The 22,732-nt window shown below is 36.1% G+C and overlaps 2 protein-coding genes and 1 long non-coding RNA gene across 9 annotated transcripts; 2 read left to right on the top strand and 1 right to left on the bottom strand.

Annotated features, from left to right (window-relative positions):
- The first annotated feature begins 6,040 nt into the window (after nucleotides 1-6,040).
- Nucleotides 6,041-8,977, top strand: LOC110797721 (heat shock cognate 70 kDa protein). Its single transcript, XM_022002824.2, has 2 exons — nucleotides 6,041-6,400; nucleotides 7,036-8,977. The coding sequence occupies exons 1-2, from the start codon at nucleotides 6,187-6,189 to the stop codon at nucleotides 8,778-8,780; spliced, it is 1,959 nt and encodes a 652-aa protein (XP_021858516.1). The 5' UTR covers nucleotides 6,041-6,186; the 3' UTR covers nucleotides 8,781-8,977.
- Nucleotides 8,978-9,267: 290 nt separating this feature from the next.
- On the bottom strand, nucleotides 9,268-12,329 carry LOC110797722 (uncharacterized). 7 transcript variants are annotated; one of them, XR_008923191.1, is made up of 4 exons: nucleotides 12,141-12,329; nucleotides 10,151-11,744; nucleotides 9,949-10,001; nucleotides 9,268-9,616 (listed from the first exon to the last, which is right to left on the bottom strand). XR_008923191.1 is itself a non-coding variant. In XM_022002833.2 (3 exons), the coding sequence occupies exon 2, from the start codon at nucleotides 11,706-11,708 to the stop codon at nucleotides 10,173-10,175; it is 1,536 nt and encodes a 511-aa protein (XP_021858525.1). In that variant the 5' UTR covers nucleotides 11,709-11,713; nucleotides 12,141-12,329; the 3' UTR covers nucleotides 9,268-10,001; nucleotides 10,151-10,172. The 7 variants fall into 7 exon arrangements, 4 of the variants coding, with proteins under 4 accessions (XP_021858525.1, XP_021858522.1, XP_021858527.1 ...); XR_008923190.1 differs by having other exon boundaries at nucleotides 9,268-9,650; nucleotides 10,151-12,329; XR_008923189.1 differs by having other exon boundaries at nucleotides 9,268-9,605; nucleotides 10,151-12,329.
- A 6,626-nt stretch (nucleotides 12,330-18,955) lies between these two features.
- LOC110797713 (uncharacterized) lies at nucleotides 18,956-21,959 on the top strand. Its single transcript, XR_002535923.2, has 5 exons — nucleotides 18,956-20,083; nucleotides 20,166-20,200; nucleotides 20,286-20,334; nucleotides 20,614-20,693; nucleotides 21,762-21,959. It is a non-coding gene; the product is annotated as an uncharacterized lncRNA (long non-coding RNA).
- Nucleotides 21,960-22,732: the final 773 nt, after the last annotated feature.

The raw sequence follows: 22,732 nt of genomic DNA, 5'->3' as shown, positions 1-22,732 counted from the left end.
GAGGCATATATATAGTGTTTGTGTAATGAATGTTGCTAAGGCATTTATTGCCAAATGGGCATTGGGCCGCTTGGATAGGGCATGGAGCCATTACTGGGTTGGAGCTTATGTTATGTTTAGCCAAGTGGGTTTTGGGCAGTAGGCCAAATTGGAAGTCAATTGGGAACTCAAACACTAACCTACCCTCATCCTTACTCTTTAGTCTTTATCTTACGCTTCACATGTCAACCGAATTCAAATACCCCCTTCACCACTTTACCATATTCACCAATTTCTCATCTCGTGCAACCATTACCACCGACCCACCCTCGACATTACCACCTACACAATAATTGATCATTGGACCAGGGAACCGATTGCTCATTTTTCTCTCTCCGAAACCGTCTCTCTCGCTCTCCCACTAGAAAATAGAGCATCAAGCAAGAACATCAACAACACCATTTCTTTCAAGGTTTTAGAACTCTCTTAATTGAACATCTGTTATCATAGTATATACAGAGTATACAGTAGTATATGTTGTTAATATTGTAATACTGTAGACATACAGAATTGCCGATAATATCCTTCCCGATGTAATATATATATATATATATATATATATATATATATATATATATATATATATATATATATATATATATATATATATATATATATATATATATATATATATATATATATATATATATATATATATATATATATATATATATATATATATATATATATATATATATATATATATATATATATATACGGAGTTTATAAATGAGAATATGATAGTTTGAGCCTCATTTGACATGGTATCATGAGCCTAGGTAAAACCCTAATTAAAAAAAAAATCCCGCAAAAGAGAATTCTGAGTTTTGAGATACGCAGTCACCATAGATTGCTAGAGCAATTGTTTGTCAATTACGTCAATCATGACCAGCAGAGATGATATACCTAAGGTCGACACCACCGCAGACCTGGACTACTTTCTTGGATCAAGTGATGGTCCAGGCTAGGGTCATGATTACACCGGTAAAACTAAGGGGAGCTTCGAATTATGATGAGTGGGCAAAGGCAATGCGTCGTTCGTTGATCTCAAAGTGGAAATACGGGTTTATTGATGGTTCGATTGCGGAACCATTTATTGATGCTAAAAAAATAAAGCATTGGATCGTTGTAACTTCGGCAATAGTGTCTTGGATTACCAATACAGTCGACATCGAGTTGTGGACACATCTGAAAACGAGGTTCTGTGTGGTGAGTGGTACACGGGTCTACCAACTCAAGATTGCGTTGAGTGAGTGCCGGCAGACATCCACGAAAACCCTTACGGAGTACTACAACAGATTGTCAAGGGTCTGGAAAGGATATGTGATGTGTTCGAGAGTGCCAAAATGTTCCCGTGGAGGATGTAAATGAAATATTGCACAGCAGATCAGGGATATTCATGGTGAAGATCATCTATATTATTTCTTGATTGGCCTTGATGATCCTTACGAAGCAATTCGGGCTCAATTACTGGCGCAATCCCCGTTACCTAGTGTTGATGAAGCTTATAATTTAGTCATCATTACCGAGAGACTACGTCTAAAAGGAGGTAAAGAGAAGGGAAATGTAATGGCCTTCAAGGTTGACACCAAGCCGAGAACGAGCTACAGGGACACGAGTGAAAAAATCTGTAACCACTATAATCGAGTGGGACATGAGGAAGATAGTTGTTATCAGATTATTGGTTTTCCAGAATGGTGGGATGAGAAGAAAAAGGGTGGTAGAGGACCTGGTAGAGGAGGAAAAATCATGGCTAGTTAAGGAGGTCGGGGAGGAAGGGCTGGTGCATCTGCAAGCACGGTGCCAATGCAGTGAATGGGGGCAACAGGTGGGACAGCAGCCTCGCATGATCTAGCAGGGGTCTCTAATGACCAAGTGAAACAGATTATTGATCTCCTGTAAACCAAGTCTCAATCTAAATTGTAAGGTAATATATACTTACGTTAGATTATTGATACATGGGCGAGCAATCATGTGACGGGTAATCTATCACTTTTGAGAAATATCAAGACCGTTGGAAATAATCAAGTGGAGTTACCAGACGGTCAAATGGCAAACTGCAATCAAATTGGTTATGTAATATTTAAGGGTGGATTTATTATTGATAATGTTATGTTTGTGGCTAAGTTGAACTGCAATTTAATTTTTGTAACTCAATTAAGTGATGAATCAAATTGTACCATTCAATTTACTAACAAAATTTGTGTGATTCATGACCAGTTGACGAGGACAGTGATTGGCATGGGTGAACGGCAAGAAGGACTATTTTTTCGTGGCGTTCCACAAGTCAGGGTGCTAGCAGTAGATTGTGTGGTCGGTTTGTGGCATCAAAGAATGGGACATCCATCGGAGAAAACATTGAAGTTAATTCCTGCTGCGAGTAATTTTATTAGCAAAAATAATTACATTTGTGATGTATGTCCGCGTACAAAACAATGTAGAGAGAGTTTCTCAATTAGTGATTCTAAGGCTAGTCGGGTGTTTAAACTAGTTCATATTGATTTGTGGGGTTCCTTACAAGACATCTTCGTCTTGTGGGGCTAAATATGTTTTGACAATTGTTGATGATTTTTCAAGAGCTGTGTGGATTTATTTGCTTTGAAATAAAATAAAGGTTGAGTCTATGTTTCTTAATTTTGTTGTTGTGGTCCAATGGCAGTTTAATCAAGTCGTCAAAATTATTCAGAGTGACAATGGTACGGAATTTAACTGCTTACAAGGTTATTTTTTTAAGCACGAATTGGTGTTTGAATCATCGTGTACGTGTTGGGACTCCCCAACAAAATGGGCGAGTGGAACGTAAACATCAACTTATTTTGAATGTGGGGAGGGCGTTACGATTTCAGGGTAATTTACCTAAGAAGTTCTGGGGGGAGCGTATTTGGCCACCTATTATTTGATTAATCGTACCCCTACACCTATTCTTAATAATAAGACGCCCTATGAGATGTTGTTTGGAAAATCTTCTTCCTATGTTTCGATTCGTGTTTTTGAATGTTTATGTTATGCGTATAATCAGAGGAGTAAGGGAGATAAATTTGAGTCACGAAGTCAAAAGTATATATTTTTTGGTTATCCTTCCGGACAAAATGGGTCGCAATTATATGATCTAGAGACCCCTGAGTTTTTTGTATCCCGTGATGTCAAGTTTCATGAGAAAGTGTTTCCGTATTCGGATTGGGTGAGGTGTTGGGATCGTCGGCTAGTGAGGTGCACGACAATATGAGTGGTGTAGATGGTATGTATGATCATTGGGGTTTAGTTGTACGTAATACCACGAAAATTTTAAACTTGATTTATGAAAATTAAAAATATTTATTAAATTGATTTCGTTTTTAAAAATTACGAATAATTAAATTTCGTTAATTTAAACGTTTTTACGAAATATTTTAAACGATAAATTCATAATCAAAAATTTATTTTACGTTAACGTTATTTTATAAAGAATTATTTTAGTTAAATATTTCTATTTATGTCAATTTCCAAAAATAGCAACAACATTTCTGAATTTTGGCCTAACTATGTGAAATTACCAAAATGCCCCTAAGGAACAAAATTGGCATCTTTCTTTCTTCTTCCTTGCTCTTCACGTACAAACAAGAATGAAGGAATTCCTTCATTCCTCCCACCCTAAATTCAGTCTACATTCATGCCTTAATCCCCAAGTACTTCTCCTTCGTCTTCAATCTACCTATTTACAAAATCAGAATTCCAATTGAATTTCAATCAATCAACAAAATGTAATTTCAATCCCACCCCCCTTTTGTTCTTCTCTGATTCGAACCACCACCGTGACCACTACCGTCTACCACCACCATTACCTACTGCCTAGCACCACCGCAACCACCCTACACAACCACACCAAGGCAACACCACCACCACGCCCCACCGTACCTCGCCTGCTCTCTCCTCCTTCGCAACTCCCCTGCTTCCCTCCCTCTCTTCTCCTTGTTGCGCCACCTACGCAACACCACCATCCCCGACCACCCTAACCACCTCTTAAACCAATTTTTGCCCCTCAATTCCCGGCGAGCCGCCGCCACCACCGACCAGAAACACCACACAAATTTCCCCTGTTTTCTCTTCTTCGCGTAACTCACCACCCTCCCCTCACTGCTCCTCCGTCGCGAACCGCCTTCACCGGCGCGACCCTGCTGTGCCCAGCCACCACCTTCCCTCCTCCCTCCTCTCTTTCCTCTCTGTTGTGCTTCCTCTATCTCGTGCCCCTCCCCTGTTCATGCCTTCCCTTCCCAGAAAACCAAACCAAGTTTCAATTTAAAACTTTGGTTTTTCCTTAAACCCATAATAGAGTTGGGCCAAATCTAACCATTTGGGCTTTGGGTAAGACAAATCTGAATTTTCAGATTTTCTATTTATCAATACTTATGTTTTATTAAATTTTTATAATCTAATTATTTACTACTCCCTCCGTCCCAAAATTATAGTCTTGCTTTTCAAATCAGGCGTCCCATAATTATAGTCCTATTTCCTTATTTGAACACAAAACATTTCCATGTTACATTTATTTGGGACCACAAAACAAAAATAAAATGTATTTTATTCCTTTTAACATGTACTATTTTCTCTTCCCTATGTGCTTTATTCTTTTTTACATGTACTATATTCTAGTACATTTTCATCATCAATGTATTATATTTCAACTTCCCACACACTTAATTCCACTTTTTTTAAAATCCATGGTTTTAGTCAAACAAGACTATAATTTTGGGATGGAGGGAGTAATAAATTGCTTATTATTTTTCAGGTAGGAAAATATATTTAATTATCGGTTTTACTAAAAACAAGTTACTAGCTCGAATTAACAAAAAACGAAATTTAATTAATACTTCTTGTAAAATGGATTTATGAAATTATAGAATATATATAATTACAGCTTCCATGTTTCTGTTTCTTTCTATTATTTTTTATATATATAAAATAATTTTAAATTATTTTAATTTAAAATAATTTAATTATTTTAATTTTAAAAATAAAATAAACAATAGAAAGAAACAGAAACATGGAAGCTGTATAAGTCAAATGGAGTCACAATGTATATTATCTCCCTCCACTCTGTCCTATCCAACGCCATATTTCATGTATCCCAGGAAAGCTCATATGGTGCTCAATCACATTCCTCCAAATTTTCTCAAGTCTTCCCTACTCCTTGCAATTCTATCACTTTGTCACCCTTCTATTCTCCTAATCAGAGCATCATTTGATCTTCTGCTTACATGTCCAAACCATCTTAAACGATTTTTCATCATCTTAAACTCAATCGGTGCAACCACTACTTTCTTCCTAATAATCTCATTCCTCAAGCATTTATAAATCCAAACCAGAAAATAACCCGAAAGTATTTTTACAACACGACCTACCGACCCGTTTACCAGATTTATTTAATATATCTCCAAAAATAATACGGGAGGAGTAATCACATAAGAGCAGTAAGACAACGTCATATTGGACCTACAATTCAAAGTTAAATTGACCAAGATAATCCATCACCTTCCCTACAAAAAGGAAAAAAAGATCAATTACCCAGTAAACTCACCTTTAATCTTCAAAATTTACCCCGAATTCGAATTAGCAGATAAATTGGGCGGTAACACCAAAAACATAATCTTCAGAACTTCATCCTCATTGGCTCTCCTAGTAAATGTCTTAACACTACAAAGTACAAACGGAAGGTAAGCCACGAGTCCAACTCAAACAATAGATCAAATCCAACGGCTCAACATCATCCGACCGCTCCGAAAACTTAAAATCCCCAAAACACCCCGACCCAGAATCATCTCGAACTAAACAGAAGTCCAGAACCTCCTTTTTTTTTTCATGCCCATTTTAAAACGAGTAAATAAATAGAAAAAACTAACCGCAAAGAAAGCGGGAAAGCCTTTAAGAGACAGATGGGCGAAGATCGGACGGTCGAGGATTTACGAACAAACGGGAACCTTCTCGAAATGAACTTAGACTATAAAAAACGCCCTCTCTTCTCTCACAAACTCATTCAAAATTTTCACAGCTTACGATACAATACTATCGCCCTCAGAAATCAAAAGAAGGAAAGCAAAACTTCTCTGTAATTCAAAGTTTTTCGTCTCTTGAATTTTCATTTTTGTTTGTTTTTCGTCGGAGGTTGAAAAAATGTCAGGAAAAGGCGAAGGTCCAGCGATCGGAATTGATCTGGGGACAACATACTCGTGTGTTGGAGTATGGCAGCATGACCGTGTTGAGATCATTGCGAATGATCAAGGGAACAGAACAACGCCGTCTTATGTTGCGTTCACTGATACTGAGCGTTTGATTGGTGATGCTGCTAAGAATCAGGTCGCCATGAATCCTACCAACACTGTCTTTGGTATGTCAGTCTTTTCCTTTTCTCCGGTCATGCTTATGAATATTTTGTCGGGAATATAGTCTGTTTGGATAATTTGGTTGTGATAATTTGGTTAATTATGTTTAGTGTTTGGAAAATTGTTGAAGGTTGTGTCTCTGGATTGTGTATGAGTATACTCGAGAAGGATCATTTACTCACGTTTGTATATTGTTTTGAAATTACATGAATCTTTCTGATTTTGTTTGTTTTTTTGTTTAATGTCGATGATCACAATGAGATTTTAGATTCTTAGTCATTGAGTTTTTAGTATGACTTTTGCATGAAAAATAGTCAAGTGTTGCAATTTGATGGGCTGCTGTGGAATTTAGAATCAATTTTGAGGACAAATTGACAATCCAAAATCGCAAAAAATTTAGTTCTAAGTATTATGAAGTACGGAGTATATGATTTAGATGTGCATGCTATTTGTCAGTTTAAATTGAAATACAATCTGGAAATGAAGAAGAAAAAGGTATAATGAGTACTCTAATTGATTAGAGCGTTTCTGATAGAGTTGATAGAAAACGTTTTGGATTTTAGTTGTTGGATGAACTTGAAGTTTCTCCGAGGAAAAAATACTGATTACTGACTAATTTGATAAAAAATATTTGTTTCAGATGCTAAACGATTGATTGGAAGGAGAGTGAGCGATCCATCAGTGCAAGCTGACATGAAGTTATGGCCCTTCAAGGTGATTCCTGGCCCAGCTGATAAGCCAATGATTGTTGTCAATTACAAGGGTGAAGAGAAGCAATTCTCAGCTGAGGAAATCTCTTCTATGGTCCTAACAAAAATGAAGGAGATCGCTGAAGCGTTCCTTGGTACTACCATTAAGAACGCTGTGGTTACTGTTCCGGCTTATTTCAATGACTCCCAACGTCAGGCTACCAAGGATGCCGGTGTGATTTCCGGTTTAAACGTTATGCGTATCATTAACGAGCCAACTGCTGCTGCGATTGCTTATGGACTTGACAAGAAGGCTAGCAGCAGTGGGGAAAAGCATGTATTGATTTTTGATCTTGGTGGTGGTACTTTTGATGTCTCACTCTTGACTATTGAAGAAGGTATTTTCGAGGTTAAGGCGACAGCTGGTGACACTCACCTTGGTGGTGAGGATTTCGACAACAGGATGGTGAACCATTTTGTACAGGAGTTCAGGAGGAAGCACAAGAAGGATATTAGTGGAAACCCTAGGTCTTTGAGGAGGTTGAGGACAGCTTGTGAAAGGGCAAAGAGGACTTTGTCTTCAACTGCTCAGACGACCATTGAGATCGATTCTCTGTACGAGGGAGTTGATTTCTACACCACCATTACTCGTGCTCGTTTTGAAGAGTTGAACATGGATTTGTTCAGGAAGTGTATGGAGCCTGTTGAGAAGTGTTTGAGGGATGCTAAGATGGATAAGGGAAATGTTGATGATGTGGTACTTGTTGGTGGGTCTACTAGGATTCCAAAAGTTCAGCAATTGCTCCAGGATTTCTTCAATGGGAAGGAGCTTTGCAAGAGTATCAACCCTGATGAGGCTGTGGCTTATGGGGCAGCGGTTCAGGCTGCGATTTTGAGTGGTGAAGGGAATGAGAAGGTGCAGGACTTGTTGCTGCTGGATGTTACTCCCCTATCTCTTGGGCTAGAGACTGCTGGTGGTGTTATGACTGTGCTTATCCCAAGAAACACCACCATCCCCACAAAGAAAGAGCAAGTGTTCTCAACATATTCTGACAACCAACCGGGTGTGTTGATCCAGGTATTTGAAGGAGAGAGAACAAGAACTCGTGACAACAACTTACTGGGCAAGTTTGAGCTCACAGGTATTCCTCCTGCACCAAGGGGTGTGCCTCAGATCAATGTCTGCTTTGACATTGATGCCAACGGTATCCTCAATGTCTCTGCTGAGGACAAGACTACCGGCCAAAAGAACAAGATCACAATCACAAATGACAAGGGTAGATTGTCTAAGGAAGAGATAGAGAAAATGGTGCAAGAGGCAGAGAGATACAAGTCGGAGGATGAAGAGCATAAGAAGAAGGTAGAGGCCAAGAATGCACTTGAGAACTATGCTTATAACATGCGGAACACAATCAAGGACGACAAGATCAATTCCAAGTTGGATGCTGCCGACAAGAAGAAGATTGAGGAAGCTATTGAACAGGCCATTCAATGGTTGGACGGAAACCAGCTTGCTGAAGCGGATGAGTTTGATGACAAGATGAAGGAGCTGGAGGGTATCTGCAACCCAATCATTGCAAAGATGTACCAAGGCGGTGCTGGTGCTGGTCCTGATATGGGTGGTACCATGGATGAAGATGCTCCTTCCGCTGGTGGTGCAAGCGGTGCTGGTCCTAAGATTGAAGAGGTCGACTAAGTTGATGATGATGAAACCCTGAGCTTTACCGTTGTCTTAAATATGTCTGTATTTGCATTTAGTTAGTTATGTTTGGGAAACTTGTTTTGTTATATGTATTTTATCTAATATTCAGGTTGTTAACTTATAGTTTTCTGCCTGTTACATCTGTGTAGTTTTGTCATTATGTTATAAGAAAAACGAAGGTGGTTTGTTCATTTCTGCAGTCAAAAATTTGACAGGGTTAATCCCAAGTTTATCGTCTCTTAAAGTCACAAACATAGGGCCAGATCTTTCCACGACAGAGAAGGAAAGATGTTTGTTCATTACAAGAATCTAATATTCTTCAATTTGTAAGACACGTTTCTGTGGCAAAACAAAAATCAGTGTACGTAACAAACTTTACACATCTGTCAATGGCGTGGCATTAATAAAGCAAAATGCAAATAAAAATACCACGAAGATTGTATCCAACATACTAATTGAGTTGGAGTTGCAACAGAGAAGATCAATAGAAAGTATGACTTTTCATTAATATTTTAAAGATAATTGTACAATCGAATGAATCATGATGAAAGAAGTCATTGAGATGAAACAAAATTATCTACAGATTGTCAACTATGACTGTACAAGTTCAATTCTGTATCACAGCCTCGTCTACAATAGAGGCAGGGAATGTGGCCTGTGTTGTGCCGAGGGTAATCAGTTAATCACTGCTTGGGCGGGTGGAACGGTCTTTGTTGTGTCGAGGGTAATCAGTTAATTGCTGCTTGGAGGGTAGAACAGCGCACCTGATGTACTGACCACAGCGGAGTGTCTGTTGCCCAGGAGTACTTAATGAGTTAGCTGCAACAATACTATGGTAATACTGTGAGGCACTATACGAGTGATCTGCAGAAATAGCTTATTTTAGCTGTGATAAATAAGTATAACAGAGATGGAGAGATAACAATGAGTAAATCCGCAACATTGATCCATTATTCAGAAAGAAAGTACATCTATACATTTTCCAGGTTCTACAAGTAAACACTTCAATCAGAAGTTGCACTGTTTAGTTATATATCTTATTACAGTTTCAACACTCTCATATGTGTACTGCAAGAACCCTCTACAACATAACGAATCCAATGACCACTAAACCATGAAATCCATCAAATAGAAGGAAAAATGAAAATGGCAAAGATCTTACCATCAATCTCTGAACTCGACTCTGAAGGACGGGAGCAAACCCAATACTCAAAGCTATTCAAATGGAAAAGAACAAAATCAGACCTATGGTTTTCGTCACAAGGCAAAAACGTCATGTACTGCAAGTCGGTATTTCTAAATCCTATATGGAACCTAGAAACTAGCAAGCCAGTAATAATGTCAAGTATGTGAGCTGCCCTTACTTTTAGTCCAGATAAGCCTCAGTCAAGACAACAAGAGATCATTCCCACCAAGATGGGAGCGAAGGCAAATTGGAACCTCGTGCTCTTCAGGACCTACACGGGGCTTGGGCACTGAAATTTCAAGAACCGTTCCAGAATTATCGAAATAAGCTTCCAACTTGGCATCATCTGGAATTCGAGATGGTAGAGAAATTTCTCTTTTGAAGTCCCCGGGGGGGCAGTGCTCAGGAGAAGGGTCTGTAAGCTTAAATGTTCTGTCATTCCTCTGAATATAGGGCATGCAAGCTGTGCTTGTAGATGTGACCTTGACTACACCATGAGATAATGTATTCCACCAAGAAACTTTCACCTTCTGAAGATCTGTGAATGGCAGACTAATGATTATCATGTACCCATCGTCATCCTCGTAGATAGATTTTGCACAAGTGACAGGGCCGCAAACATTTCTCATAACCCCGGTGAATTCTGGGGCCCACAAGGGTTCTATAGGATGCACCTCTACTACATCTAGAGTTCCATCAGAAGAATGTGTATTAGCTGGTAGACATGAATCTTCATCATTTCCATGAGCAGGGAGTGGGACATCCTTCCTCTTCTTACTCCCAACAGCTGAGATATCAAATACGTCGTTCACATGGTTAGACGGCTGTGTAGACAGATTCAAGCCAGAGCCATTGAGCAATTTCTTTGCGTTACCATTGGCAGTGCTTTTCAAGGCAGGAAGTGGCCTCTCCAGTTCAAATTCTGTGCTTGGAAGGTTCCTCCATGAGGAAAACTCACTAGCTTCTTCTGGAAGAGAAAAACTGAGGTCCCTTCCAGTTAGTTCTATCCACCTCCTCTGCTCTTCCTCATCAACAGCACCAAGATTTGGTTGTCTAACTATCTCAATTCCGTGAAGGCATTGAGGGTTAGAGAGTCCTCGGTAATGTTTCCTTTGCATTTTGTGAGAACGAACAAAACCCTTTTCAGCACTAAAAGGGAACGGCCTTTCTCCCTGCCGTGAATGTCCGTTCATGTAGCTTCTCAATTGCATCTTCCCCAATGCATTATCCGGCCTTTCCTTAAAAACCCACATATACATGTTCTCCATATCATGTTGCACCAAGAAAGAATCCAGCTGCAGATCGGACTTCTCAAACCCTGAAACCCCATTACCATCCCTAACAATCTTGTTCTTCGATTTCTCATTCAACGAAGGTTTAAAGTAGAAACTAAAAAAGAACCAAGCTCCCCAGACACTGTCAAGCCTCTTAGCACACTTCCGGTTCCCATTCCCGTTCTTAGGGACGGTCACATGAGTCTCTGACTCATACACCTGGGTCCCTAACCCAACCTCTAACATATCACAAGCATCCTGATTCCAAGTCTGAGGAGGAGGAGGGCTACGCTCCGCCGATAAGGGAAGATTAATATCAGGTGGACCAGGACGAGACAGTACAATATGTCTATTGATCTCTCTCTCCTTCTCCTCATGAGATTTTGAACTTGAATCCATTGACAACAATGTTGACGGGTGGTGATTCTCCATTGACAAGCTTGCTAACAAATCTTCTCCCATATCATCTACACCCTCAACAATCTCTATTTCAAAGGTCTTTAATTTTTTTCAAACAAATTTCCCCAGTCAATTAAAGTGCATCACAACAACAAAAATACACATATTTCACCTCAAATTCTTGAGCTTTAACAAACAACACTATCTATACATCAATCTCATGACTAATTTTCACAGAAAACAATCAATTAATCACTTTAACAGCTAAAAAATCAACAAAATGAAAAAGAAAAAAAAATCAATAATTTCCTCACAAGATTAATTGGACAAAACCTAACCTTAGTTGAAATATGTACTTGATTGGTTTTATTGACCCGACCCAAAATTAAATTAAATAAATACAGAAAAATCAAAGTGACCGACCAAAAAAAGGAAATAAATAGTCAATAAAATCAAGGAAAACAAAATCAAGAGAGAGAAATTTAGGGGAATTACCTTACGAGAGAATAAAAAGTGGATTTTTTTTTTTTTTTTTGGGTTTGAATCAGCAAAAATTTGAGATCTTCAACAACAAAATTCACAGAGCTCCAAAATTGAGGAGAGAGAAAGAGACGGAGGAGGGAGGGAGAACCGGGAGAGGCAACAACAGCAGCGAGTTTTCCCCCCTCTCGATGAAAAAGACGGTTTTGTCCCCTAAGTCTAAAATGAATGGCGTTAGTTTACACTGTTAATGGGACGTTGATAGATTTTAACGTTGGACATTACCGTTTCGGGTTTGTTGAGCTGGAGAGTGGAGAGGAAGACGGTGACGGTGACGGTGACGGTGACGGTGAGAGATAACCGACGTTAAATTGAGGGGATAATGGGTGGATTTGGTTGGCTCTAAACTTAGTTGATGGGCTAGGGCCAAAATTTTATTTTAGTAGGTAAAGTAGTAGGTGGGCCATAGTTTGAACATATGTGGATTCTTTCATATAGTCCAGCCCAGAGCCCAACTTGTTTTTTTCTTATACAAGTATTAAACCAATATTTTTTCATACGAGGATGGAGTACATGGTTGGCCTTTTATGCCCTATTCTTCTTGGCTTAATTTCAGTTTCAGAACTTATTTTGTTGTTCAGTTCAGTATAGTTCAGTTCAGTTCACTTCAGTCCAATCAGTTCGGAAGCATTCAGTTAAATTCGTCGGTTCAGTTCAATTAAGTGTAATTCAATTCAATTAACTTACTAATAATATTAATAATAATAATAATAATAATAAGATTGTATATCGGCTTCCCATAATTATTTGTAAATGTTTGACTTTGTTAGCATTTGATTCAAAATAACAAATATAATAATATTAATAATAATAATAATAATATTATTATTATTATTATTAGTATTGTTTATATTTATATTATTATTATCATTATACATAACTAATTATTTATTATTAATTACTAGTCTCTCTGTTCCTAAATTTGTTTCCGTTTCTATTTTTGGCGTTCCTAAATGTAGTTCTTCTACTGAATCTTTACTATTTTTTACAATGATTTTTTTTACCAAATTATCCTAATATTCCCCACTATTTACCAGAAAACCTTAAGATTCTACCCTTATTCCACCATAAATTTCACCACCTTCCTTATTTTATTCATTCCCTCTTCCCCATTCACCCACCCTCCAACTTCTTTTCAACCGTCCTTATCGCTCCTTCATTTCTCTCTTTCCTCCTCTCACGTTTCTCTCTCTCTCTCTCTCTCTCTCCCCTCCAAAACCTATCTGCTCTCTCTCCAGAAAAATAAATGTTCTTCATTTCTCTCCTTCTTTCTCTCACGTTTTTCTCTCTCTCCTCCAAAATCTTTGATTTCTCAAAACTCTAAATTTCTCTCTCCTCCAAATACTCTCTGTTCTTAAGATCTGGAGGTGAAATTCTAGATCGCCGCCACCACCACCACCACCACACCTCTGCCACTGCCACCACCCTCTGGAAAGAACTGTAGAATATGTACTATGGCCTTAGATGGTGAAATTCGACCATGAAAACTCTAGATCTAGAGTTTTCATGGTCGAATTTGACCTCTAAATCCTCAAAATCGTGATATTGAGATAAAGTGAGTATTAATTTATTTATTTGTTCATGTTTCGAATTTTCGGGGTTGATTTTTGTCGAATTATTTGTCAAATTTTTGGGTGGATTTTTGTCGAATTTTTAGGTTGATTTTGGTCGATTTTTTTGTCACACTTTTAGGTTAATTTTTGTCGTATTTTTGGGTTGATGTTGGTCGAATTTTTGGGTTGATTTTGGTCGAATTTTGGGTTGAATTTTGTCGATTTTTTAGGTTGATTTGGTCTAATTTCTTGTCGAGTTTTTCGGTTGATTTTGGTCGAATGTTTGGGTTGCTTTTGGTCGAATTTTTGGGTTGAATTTCATCGATTTTTTGGGTTGATTTTGGTTGATTTTTTTTGTTGATTTTGGTCGAATTTCTGGGTTTTTTCGACTTTTTGGGTTGATTTTGGTCGAATTTTTGCGTTGATTTTGGTCGATTTTTTTGGTTGAATGTGGTCGAATCTTTTGGTTGATTTTATTTGGGTTGATTTTGGTTGAATTTTTTTGTTGAATTTCTGGGTTGATTTTTGTCGAATTTTCTGGGTTCTTTTTGTTGAATTTTCTTGAATTTTCTGGTTTTAATTTTTGTTGATTTTTCCGGTTCGAATTTAATCTGATTTTTTTTGTTATTAATAATAAAATATCTCCCATTTCTCTTTTTTGTTAATATTTTCTCTAACCTTACTTTATTTGAAATATATAATCTCTTACACCCAATCATTATTCTTACACCCAATCATTACCCATATCCCAATACAAACCAATATTCCAGTTTTCTTAATTCCCACCCAACATTCTTTAGGGGAACAACAAATAGGACCGGAGGGAGTAATAAATAATAAATGATTAATAATAAATAATAAATAAATAAAATTATAATTATAATTAATAATAAACAATTAATTTTAATAATTAGAAATCACTAGTTAATTACAAAATAATAATAAAAAGTATTAATTAATAACTAAATAATAAATAAAAAATAGCTAAAGAATAATTAATAATTATTAACTAAATAACTGTTTATTAATTAATAACTAATTAATAACTAATAACTAATAACTAATAACTGAATAGGTAGTTGCTAATTTATTATTTATTATTTATTATTCCTTATTTATTATTTATTACTCCCTCTGTTCCTTTAAGTTCTTCCTGGTTGGAATCGGGAAGGGAATTAAGAAAAATAGAATCATAGTTTGTTTGGGTATTTGTGTAATGATTGGGTGTAAGAGTAATGATTGGGTGTAAGTGATTGGAATAAATGAAGGGGAGAGAAAACAATAAAAAAAAAGAAGAGAAAATGTAGATATTTTATTAAACAATTCATAAATGAGAAATGAAGAGAGGGAAGTGATAAGGATGGGTGATAAAGGAGGTGAGAGAGTGGATATATGGGGAAGGGAAAAGAATTACGGAGTAAATAATAGGGGTTGTGAAATTTATGTGGTAATTTGGGTAGAATCTTTAGCTATTTTGGTAAATAGAAGGGGATATAAGGGTATTTTAGGAAAACAAGTATGTCCAAAAATAATATAGATTCCAACTGGGAAGAACATTAGGAACGTCCGAAAGAGAAACGGGAAGAACATTTAGGAACGAAGGGAGTATTTATTAATTATTATTTATTTATTACGGAGTATCATTTATTTCAGTAATATTCTGTTAAGTTAAGTTAAATTCAGTTCAGTTCAGTTCATGACCTTAGGGGTTGACACGAGCCGAATTGAACCGAACATTAACAAAGCTTGGTTCATTTACTATTTCTGTACCAGACTTAAGTTTAGGTTCAAGCTTGATCCGAACTTCAATTTGAAGCTCAGGTTCAAGCTCAACCCGAACTTCAATTTGAAGCTCGGGTTCGACTAGATTGATAGTCCGGGTTTGAGTTCAAGCTTGGCTCAAACTGGTTCAATAATAGTGGAGCCGAAATATTATTCAAACTCTACTTTTATATTGATCACATCAAGATTTTATATATATATATATATATATATATATATATATATATATATATAGGGGTCGGTTCTCATGAGAACCCCTTTTATAATGAGAACCCCTTTTAATGAGAACTCTCGTCCTCAACCCTTGGATTTTTATCTACGGCCAAGATTAAAACGCTGAATAGGACTCGTTAGGATTAAAAAAACATAAATCTCCGTATAAGAATATAAAACTCTAATAAGATCTCTCTTTTACTCTCTCTCTTGTCGATTCAGTGCCCTCCTCCTCCCTTGAATCCCTTCTCAGTTCCCAACTCCCTGCAAATTGTAAACATTCAAATATCACGGAGTGTTCGGCCTCAACAACGGAAGCATCACTTCAGAATGTAATCACTAAGCCGAGTTAGGTATGATTTTTTTTCTCGAGACTCCTCTGTCCAAAAATCAATGATAACAATAAATTGGTGATAATGCTCACATTAATTTACCATTTTCATATCAAAGTTGGGGAATTAGTGAATTAATTTAGGTGAACTAGTCGTCTAATTCATTTAGGTAAACTAGTGGTCTAATTCATTTAGGTAAACTAGTGGTGATGACGAATTGGGGAATTGCTTACATTAATTGATTTATTTTGGGTTGAAAATGGTGGGGGCGAGAAAGAGATTTTGGAATTAATTTCCAGTTGTGCTTTGTAGATCATGGGAATGTCAAAATTGTTTAGTATTAAGTATATGTCTCTTGATCTTTCTTTGAAAACTCCAATGATATTGCTAGGGTCTTTGGGAAATATCTGTGATTGGTGACTGTTTATATACATTTTGTTGTTGTTGCTTCTTGCTACTGCCTAATGCCCCACCAGCCAGGCAACCACCACCCTTCTTATTGTTTGGATTTTGTTTAGGGTAACATCAGATATCCAGCTAGTGGTAACATCAGAATATCCAGGCAGCCAGCTAGTGGTAACATAAGATATCCAGGCAGCCAACTAGTGGTAACATCAGATATCCCGATTGCCTATTAGAAGGAAATAAACATACTAATTGTGTCCTATTTGCTTTTTCTAACTTTCTCCCCTTCTTAAGTACAACATCTGGTTTTCCTGTTGAATACTTTGTTCTTGATATTGTGTGAACTGTGGATATCAAGAATGAATTCTGAAATTCATGACTGCTCTGTATTTTGAAATTATGAAATTTGTGATGGGTGAAAACTGCAATCTTGTTCTTGCTTTCTTTTAACAATATGTAGTTGGAGTTGTGTTATAACCTATTAGCTCAAGTGGTAGAGCACTATGCAAATGATGCATAGGGGATGTGGGTTCGATTCCTACATAGGTTGTCTTTAAACCATTCCCCATATGGCATTACAATATTCAATTTAGTATTTCTTGGTTTATAGATACACAACACTAATACTGCTAATTACCTTATTCAATTTGGCATTACTTGTTTTATAGATACACAAAACTAATACTCCGTAGCAGATGTTATGACAAGAGGTTTGTTATGATAAGAGGTAATATTGACATTCAATCACTGATGTTGCTGTGATGTTGTCTGTGGTTAATATTTTGGCTCTAGCTGCTAGTGGTGGTGGTGGTATTGCTGATGTTGATGTGGTGGTGATGCTTATGGTGCTGCTTTTGATGTGGTATTGATGCAGCCATTTATTTTCTACCATCTGCTGCTGTTTTTTTCATTGGATAATAGGGCAAATTTTGTGTTGGTTCAGCTTGAGTACTTGTTAGAGCAATAAGCTGAAGTATGTATTATGTATCATCGTTTTAGGGTCACAGTTTGGTATCAAACTCAATTGTGTCTTGTGAGCAGTTGATGTACTTAAGAAGTCTGAATATTGGCTTATGCAGAAGACAAATTTATAAAAATTTGCTCCTTGTTGCAAGGTTAGATATTGTGACTATTGGATCAAACTAAACATCATTAATAATGATGTCAATATGGGAATTGTATTATGCTTCAGATCAATTCACGGGATACTAATTTCTAGATCAATCATACCAATCATGATTCATGAGGAGGCAACACTGGCCCAAGAAATTAGTATCTGGCCTGCAGATCTACCAAGCTGTAAAATCTTGTTATTGGAAGCTTGACAGTAAAGCGCATTCAGAAGTTCACTGTTGATATCAGTAATCAGACCAGTTTTGAGAAAGTTCATTTCTTATAAACACTCAAGCAAATCAATTTGTGATCCAGTTTTGAAAAAGAATACAACAAACAGTTGGATGATCAAAGTTCCTCTCTGATTCAGATTTGTAGTGTTGAACTACTGCATGAGTTGCAGCTGTAGATTGAGATTAGTGTTGTGTATCTACTACTATAAAATAAGTAATACTAAATTGAATAAGGTAATGCCATCTTAGGAATGGTTCTTGAAATGGCATACACGCATACTATAACGTTTAAAGACAACCTATGTAGGAATCGAACCCACATCCCCTATGCATCATTTGCATAGTGCTCTACCACTTGAGCTAATAGGTTATAGCACAACTCCAACTACAGATTATTAAAAGAGAACAAGACTGCAGTTTTCAGAATTTTTCATAATATAGAGCAGTCAGGATTTCCAGAATTCATTCTTTGTCTCCATAGTCCACACAATATCAATGAACAAAATATCAATATTTCTTAAGCATAAAACCCCCTTTTTTTTTTGACAAGCAAGAGAGAAATATATTATAACCTGAACACTGGTTACATCCTAATAAGTAAAGACCAAGAAAACCAATAGGAAGTTAGGACTAAACTTCCAAAAACAACAAGTCTCAACAGCCTGAGACTGAACAACCCATAAAACCCTTTGTTACCTCAAGGAAGAAACACATATACAATGAAGAGATTTGGAACCTACATAACAAAAATAAACATAGTTCTTTGTGCTTGGAAATTTGGCAACAATGTTCAGCATATAGCACCATTAAGGAAGAAATCAAGTTAATTTAAATCCCATTCTCACGCACTACCACTTCTAGTAAATAATACAATTCCCAACTCCCTACTTTCTCCCTTTGGCCATTTGATGCAATAACAACCAGAATTAGAAAAAAGAGAGGATCTCCTCCCATAAATCAGAAGCAAACCAATTAGAAAATCCAAACAATAAGAAGGGTGGTGGCTGGTGGGACAACAGACAGTAGCAAGAAGAAACCATATGCTTCCATTTTATTTCTCAATTGGTGAACTTTATTCTTGTAAGCTGGCAATATCATAATCTCTTGCAAGATGGTTGTTACTCTAGGTGAAGTTCGGAATCTGTGATTATGTGTAGCTGTATATATGTGAATGAATGCTACTATAACACAATCATACATAAACCTCAAATATGTTGTCAAATATTTATCCCGGCTAAAATAACCGGTTTGTGATTACCATTTACCATAATCACTAGTATGAAATCTCTGGCAGTGTACGAGAATACGGGATGCTATTCTCAAGTAAAGAAATAAAATTTGTACAATACTTATAGAATGAAACTAATTTAATGTTTCGCATACCCCAATTAGGAATAAGTTATAGCTTCAATGAACGCTCCAATTCAGCAATTCAGATGAGTAAAAAAAACTAAAAACGGTAACATTAAGAAGAAATTCAAAATCATACTAACACAAGTAAATGAGACTGGGATTTAAATTAACTCTTGGTCCTAATAAAATGGAAGCATATGGTTTCTTCTTACTAATTCCCTAACTGTGCTTTGAAATGACGAATGTAAGGCATTAATCATCACCAATTTTTTGTTAATTGTTATCATTGATTATCAGAAGAGTCTCGAGAAAAAACTCATACCTAAATCGGCTATTGATGTTTCCGCTGTTGAGGGCCGAACGGTCCATGGAATTCGAATGTTTACAATTTGCAGGGGTTGGGAACTGGGAAGGGATCCAACGGAAGGAGGAGGGTAACTAATCGAGAGGAGAGAGAGTATAAGAGAGATCTGATTTTAGAGTTTTGTATTCGGTCCATATATATATATATATATATATATATACATATATATATAGTATATATATATATATAGGGGAGGGATCTTGTGAAAATAGGTCCCTATGTGAGTATACTACTATATATGAGAACGAATCTAATCTTACGGATTAGATTCAATCTAATCCTACGGATTAGATTCAATCTAATGGCTAGGATTAAATGATGAGCAAACCCATCCACCTTCCTAATTAAAGCCCACGTTTCTTTCATTAAACCCCACCCACTTTCTCTCTCTAAAACCTCCCTCTTCACTCTCTCGTACGTGACTCTCTTCTCTCACACAATTTTCTCTCTTTTCCCTCGCAATTTTCTCTCTCCTCTCGACAAAACCGCCATTGCAGCTCCAAAAACGACCGATCAACCTATTTCATCACCGGTGTATTGTTAATTTAAGGTAAATTCAAACTCAATTGTTGTATATTTCTTCTCTCCTTCTACCATTTTCCCTAATTTTAACCTAATATTTTCAATTGAAGATGACTGGAGCAGAAAAACAATACGAACGACGGAGGTAAGCAAAATACACAAATTTCGAACTACTTTCTTTGTCTTTATACATTAATTGTAGTTAATTTTTGTTAAATTTTAATTTTAAGCTAAACAAAAATACAACAAAGCAGCAACAATTCCAGAAGATACAACTGAGTAAGTATTTGATGCTTTAATTTTTGCTAAATATATTTATTAATTTCTGAAATTTTGTATTTATTTTCGGAATTTTTGGCTTGTGAATTTGTGGATGTTTCTAGAGACTTCGCGAATTTTATGTTCCAAATTTTCTGAATTTTAAGTACTTTTGATAAGAATATATTTTCTGAATTTTTAAATTAATTTGAGAATTGAGAATTTTAAAATATTTTACTAATTTTTGATATTTTATGATGTTCTAAAAGTAAGAGTTATATGTTCTGAATTTTTGAACAGATAAAATGAGAATATTCGCACCAAAACAACGGAGCAAATTGTCCCGCGTCACTTCTGAACGACATCATGAGCAATACTAGGTAATATTTTATACTTTCAATACTTTAGAACATGAAGGTTAAGAATGTAGAACATGAAAGGTCACTATTCAGAACAAATACATTGGCGACTAACTTCCACCCCCCCCCCCCACCCGCCTCTTGTAGTGCATTGGTGATGGAAGATCTAGATAACATAGAATATGTGTGCTTTTTGATCGATGCATAATTGAACATTAGGGGTGTTTTATGGTTCTGGTAGTTTGATATTCTTCCATGAACTTGTAGGCATGGTAAATGGGCTTTTATAATTTAGATGATGAGTGGATGATAGTTTATGTTGTGATTTTAATGTATAAGGTTGTTTAATATTTTTCAGTTTTGAATGAAAAATGATCTTAGGTATAGAACCCATTACATTATTTGAGTGATATACTGATACTCAGAAGCACAGTTGACAGGGATGATCATGATGAATTGAATCATCGATCAACTCTTCTTGAGCCGTTAAAAAAAAATTCCTCGTTAGTTGTACAACTAAACTTCCCACTATCATTATTTCTTGCTTGTCTTTTCTGTTATCCATGATACACTTCAGGTCGAACACTTCTCTGTTTTTACATTCTTAATAGCTGATTTTGAGCCCAAGTATGGAGATACCCTTACAACTAGATTGTTGGCTCTCTTGTGAACATGTTTATGCCTCTCCTTGTAATATGTTGTGAATGTAATCCTTTTAAGTGAAGATACTAAAGGCTAGATTCAAGTTGCTCAACTCAAAATATCCGATTTTCTATTAACTGAAAGTTTAGAACGTACAAATTCAATTATTAGAACATATAGCTTAACTACTTAGAACATGTAGCTTAACTGATTAGAACATATAGGAATAATGTACACAACATAGAACTTCACTTGTTAGAACATATAAATTCAATTGTCAGAACATATAGCTTCTCTTGTTAGAACATGTTGCTTCTCTTGTTAGAACAAGTTGCTTCACTAGTTAGAACATATAGCTTCATTGGTTAGAACAATATAACTTATATTGTTTTTAATATAATATATACATTATTTAAAACATTACCAAATTTGTTTCATATGTTGCAGGGAAGAAACTAAAGCTCACTTTGATGGAAAAACCGAAGCTACTGTCAATTATGATGTCTTCAATTATGTGTTGGGTGTAGTTATGTGTATTGCGTTTGTTACTTGCATGTGTGTTTGCTCTTTTATGTGCATCTGTCAATTCAGAACATTTAGTTAGGGAATTCAGAACATTTTTCTTAGGAATGCAGAACATTTAGTTTGGGAACTCATAAAATTTAGTTTAGTAATTCAGAACGTTTAGTTTGTGAATTCAGAACATCTACTTTGTTAATTCAGAACATTTACTTTGTAAATTCAAAACATATGCTATTTTATTATTTCTAATATTCAAAATTTAATTCATTGTAGTTTGAGCAAACGAAGAGATTGAGGGTTGAGTATTGTGGAAAGATTGAGGGTTCCAAATAATTTTCCTCATGTTCCAAGTACTTGTTGCTCGATCATGTTCTAAACAATAACTGCCTATGTTCTATATTATTATATGATTCTTAGAAATTACAAATTTTAATTCTATATGATATCACCTTATGTTCTAGATTATTGTTGCATATGTTCTGAATTATTGTTGCATATGTTCCAATTATCGTGGAATATGTTCTAAAGGTTTATGTATCTGCTTTGAGTGTCTTTGTAAATGTAACTTCCTAAAACATAAATTCTTTTTTATTCTTAAATGATTTTTAAAGCCTATTAGCTCAAAATGGTAGAGCAGTGTGTCATTGCACATGGGTGTAGGTTCGAGTCCTACATAGGCTGGAATAATTACGAGTTAAACTTTCTGTCAACTAAAGCATGGTTAATCAAGAAGGTATAATATGTACAATAGACATCGTTTCTCCCATATTGTTGCTAAACAATAGCCCTCATATTAAAGCTCTTACATTGATGTTTTAAAAAAATTGAATTGTTGTTCTAAATAGTGTAACATATGTTCTAAATATTAAAACATATTTTTAGACACAAACATTGAA

This window comes from Spinacia oleracea, chromosome 6 (assembly GCF_020520425.1).
Source record: "Spinacia oleracea cultivar Varoflay chromosome 6, BTI_SOV_V1, whole genome shotgun sequence".
NCBI classification, from domain to species: Eukaryota; Viridiplantae; Streptophyta; class Magnoliopsida; order Caryophyllales; family Amaranthaceae; genus Spinacia; species Spinacia oleracea.
The sequence above is the reverse complement of the archived record's forward strand: the minus strand, read 5'-3'. Positions and strand labels throughout refer to the sequence as shown.

What these genes read in the sequence shown, in the direction of transcription:
- LOC110797721 (XM_022002824.2), top strand. Translation starts at nt 6,187, where the DNA reads ATGTCAGGAAAAGGCGAAGGTCCAGCGATCGGAATTGATCTGGGGACA. An exon ending in TCCTACCAACACTGTCTTTG is followed by an intron (nt 6,401 to 7,035) that starts GTATGTCAGTCT and finishes TATTTGTTTCAG; the next exon opens with ATGCTAAACGATTGATTGGA.
- LOC110797722 (XM_022002830.2), bottom strand. Translation starts at nt 11,708, where the DNA reads ATGGGAGAAGATTTGTTAGCAAGCTTGTCAATGGAGAATCACCACCCG.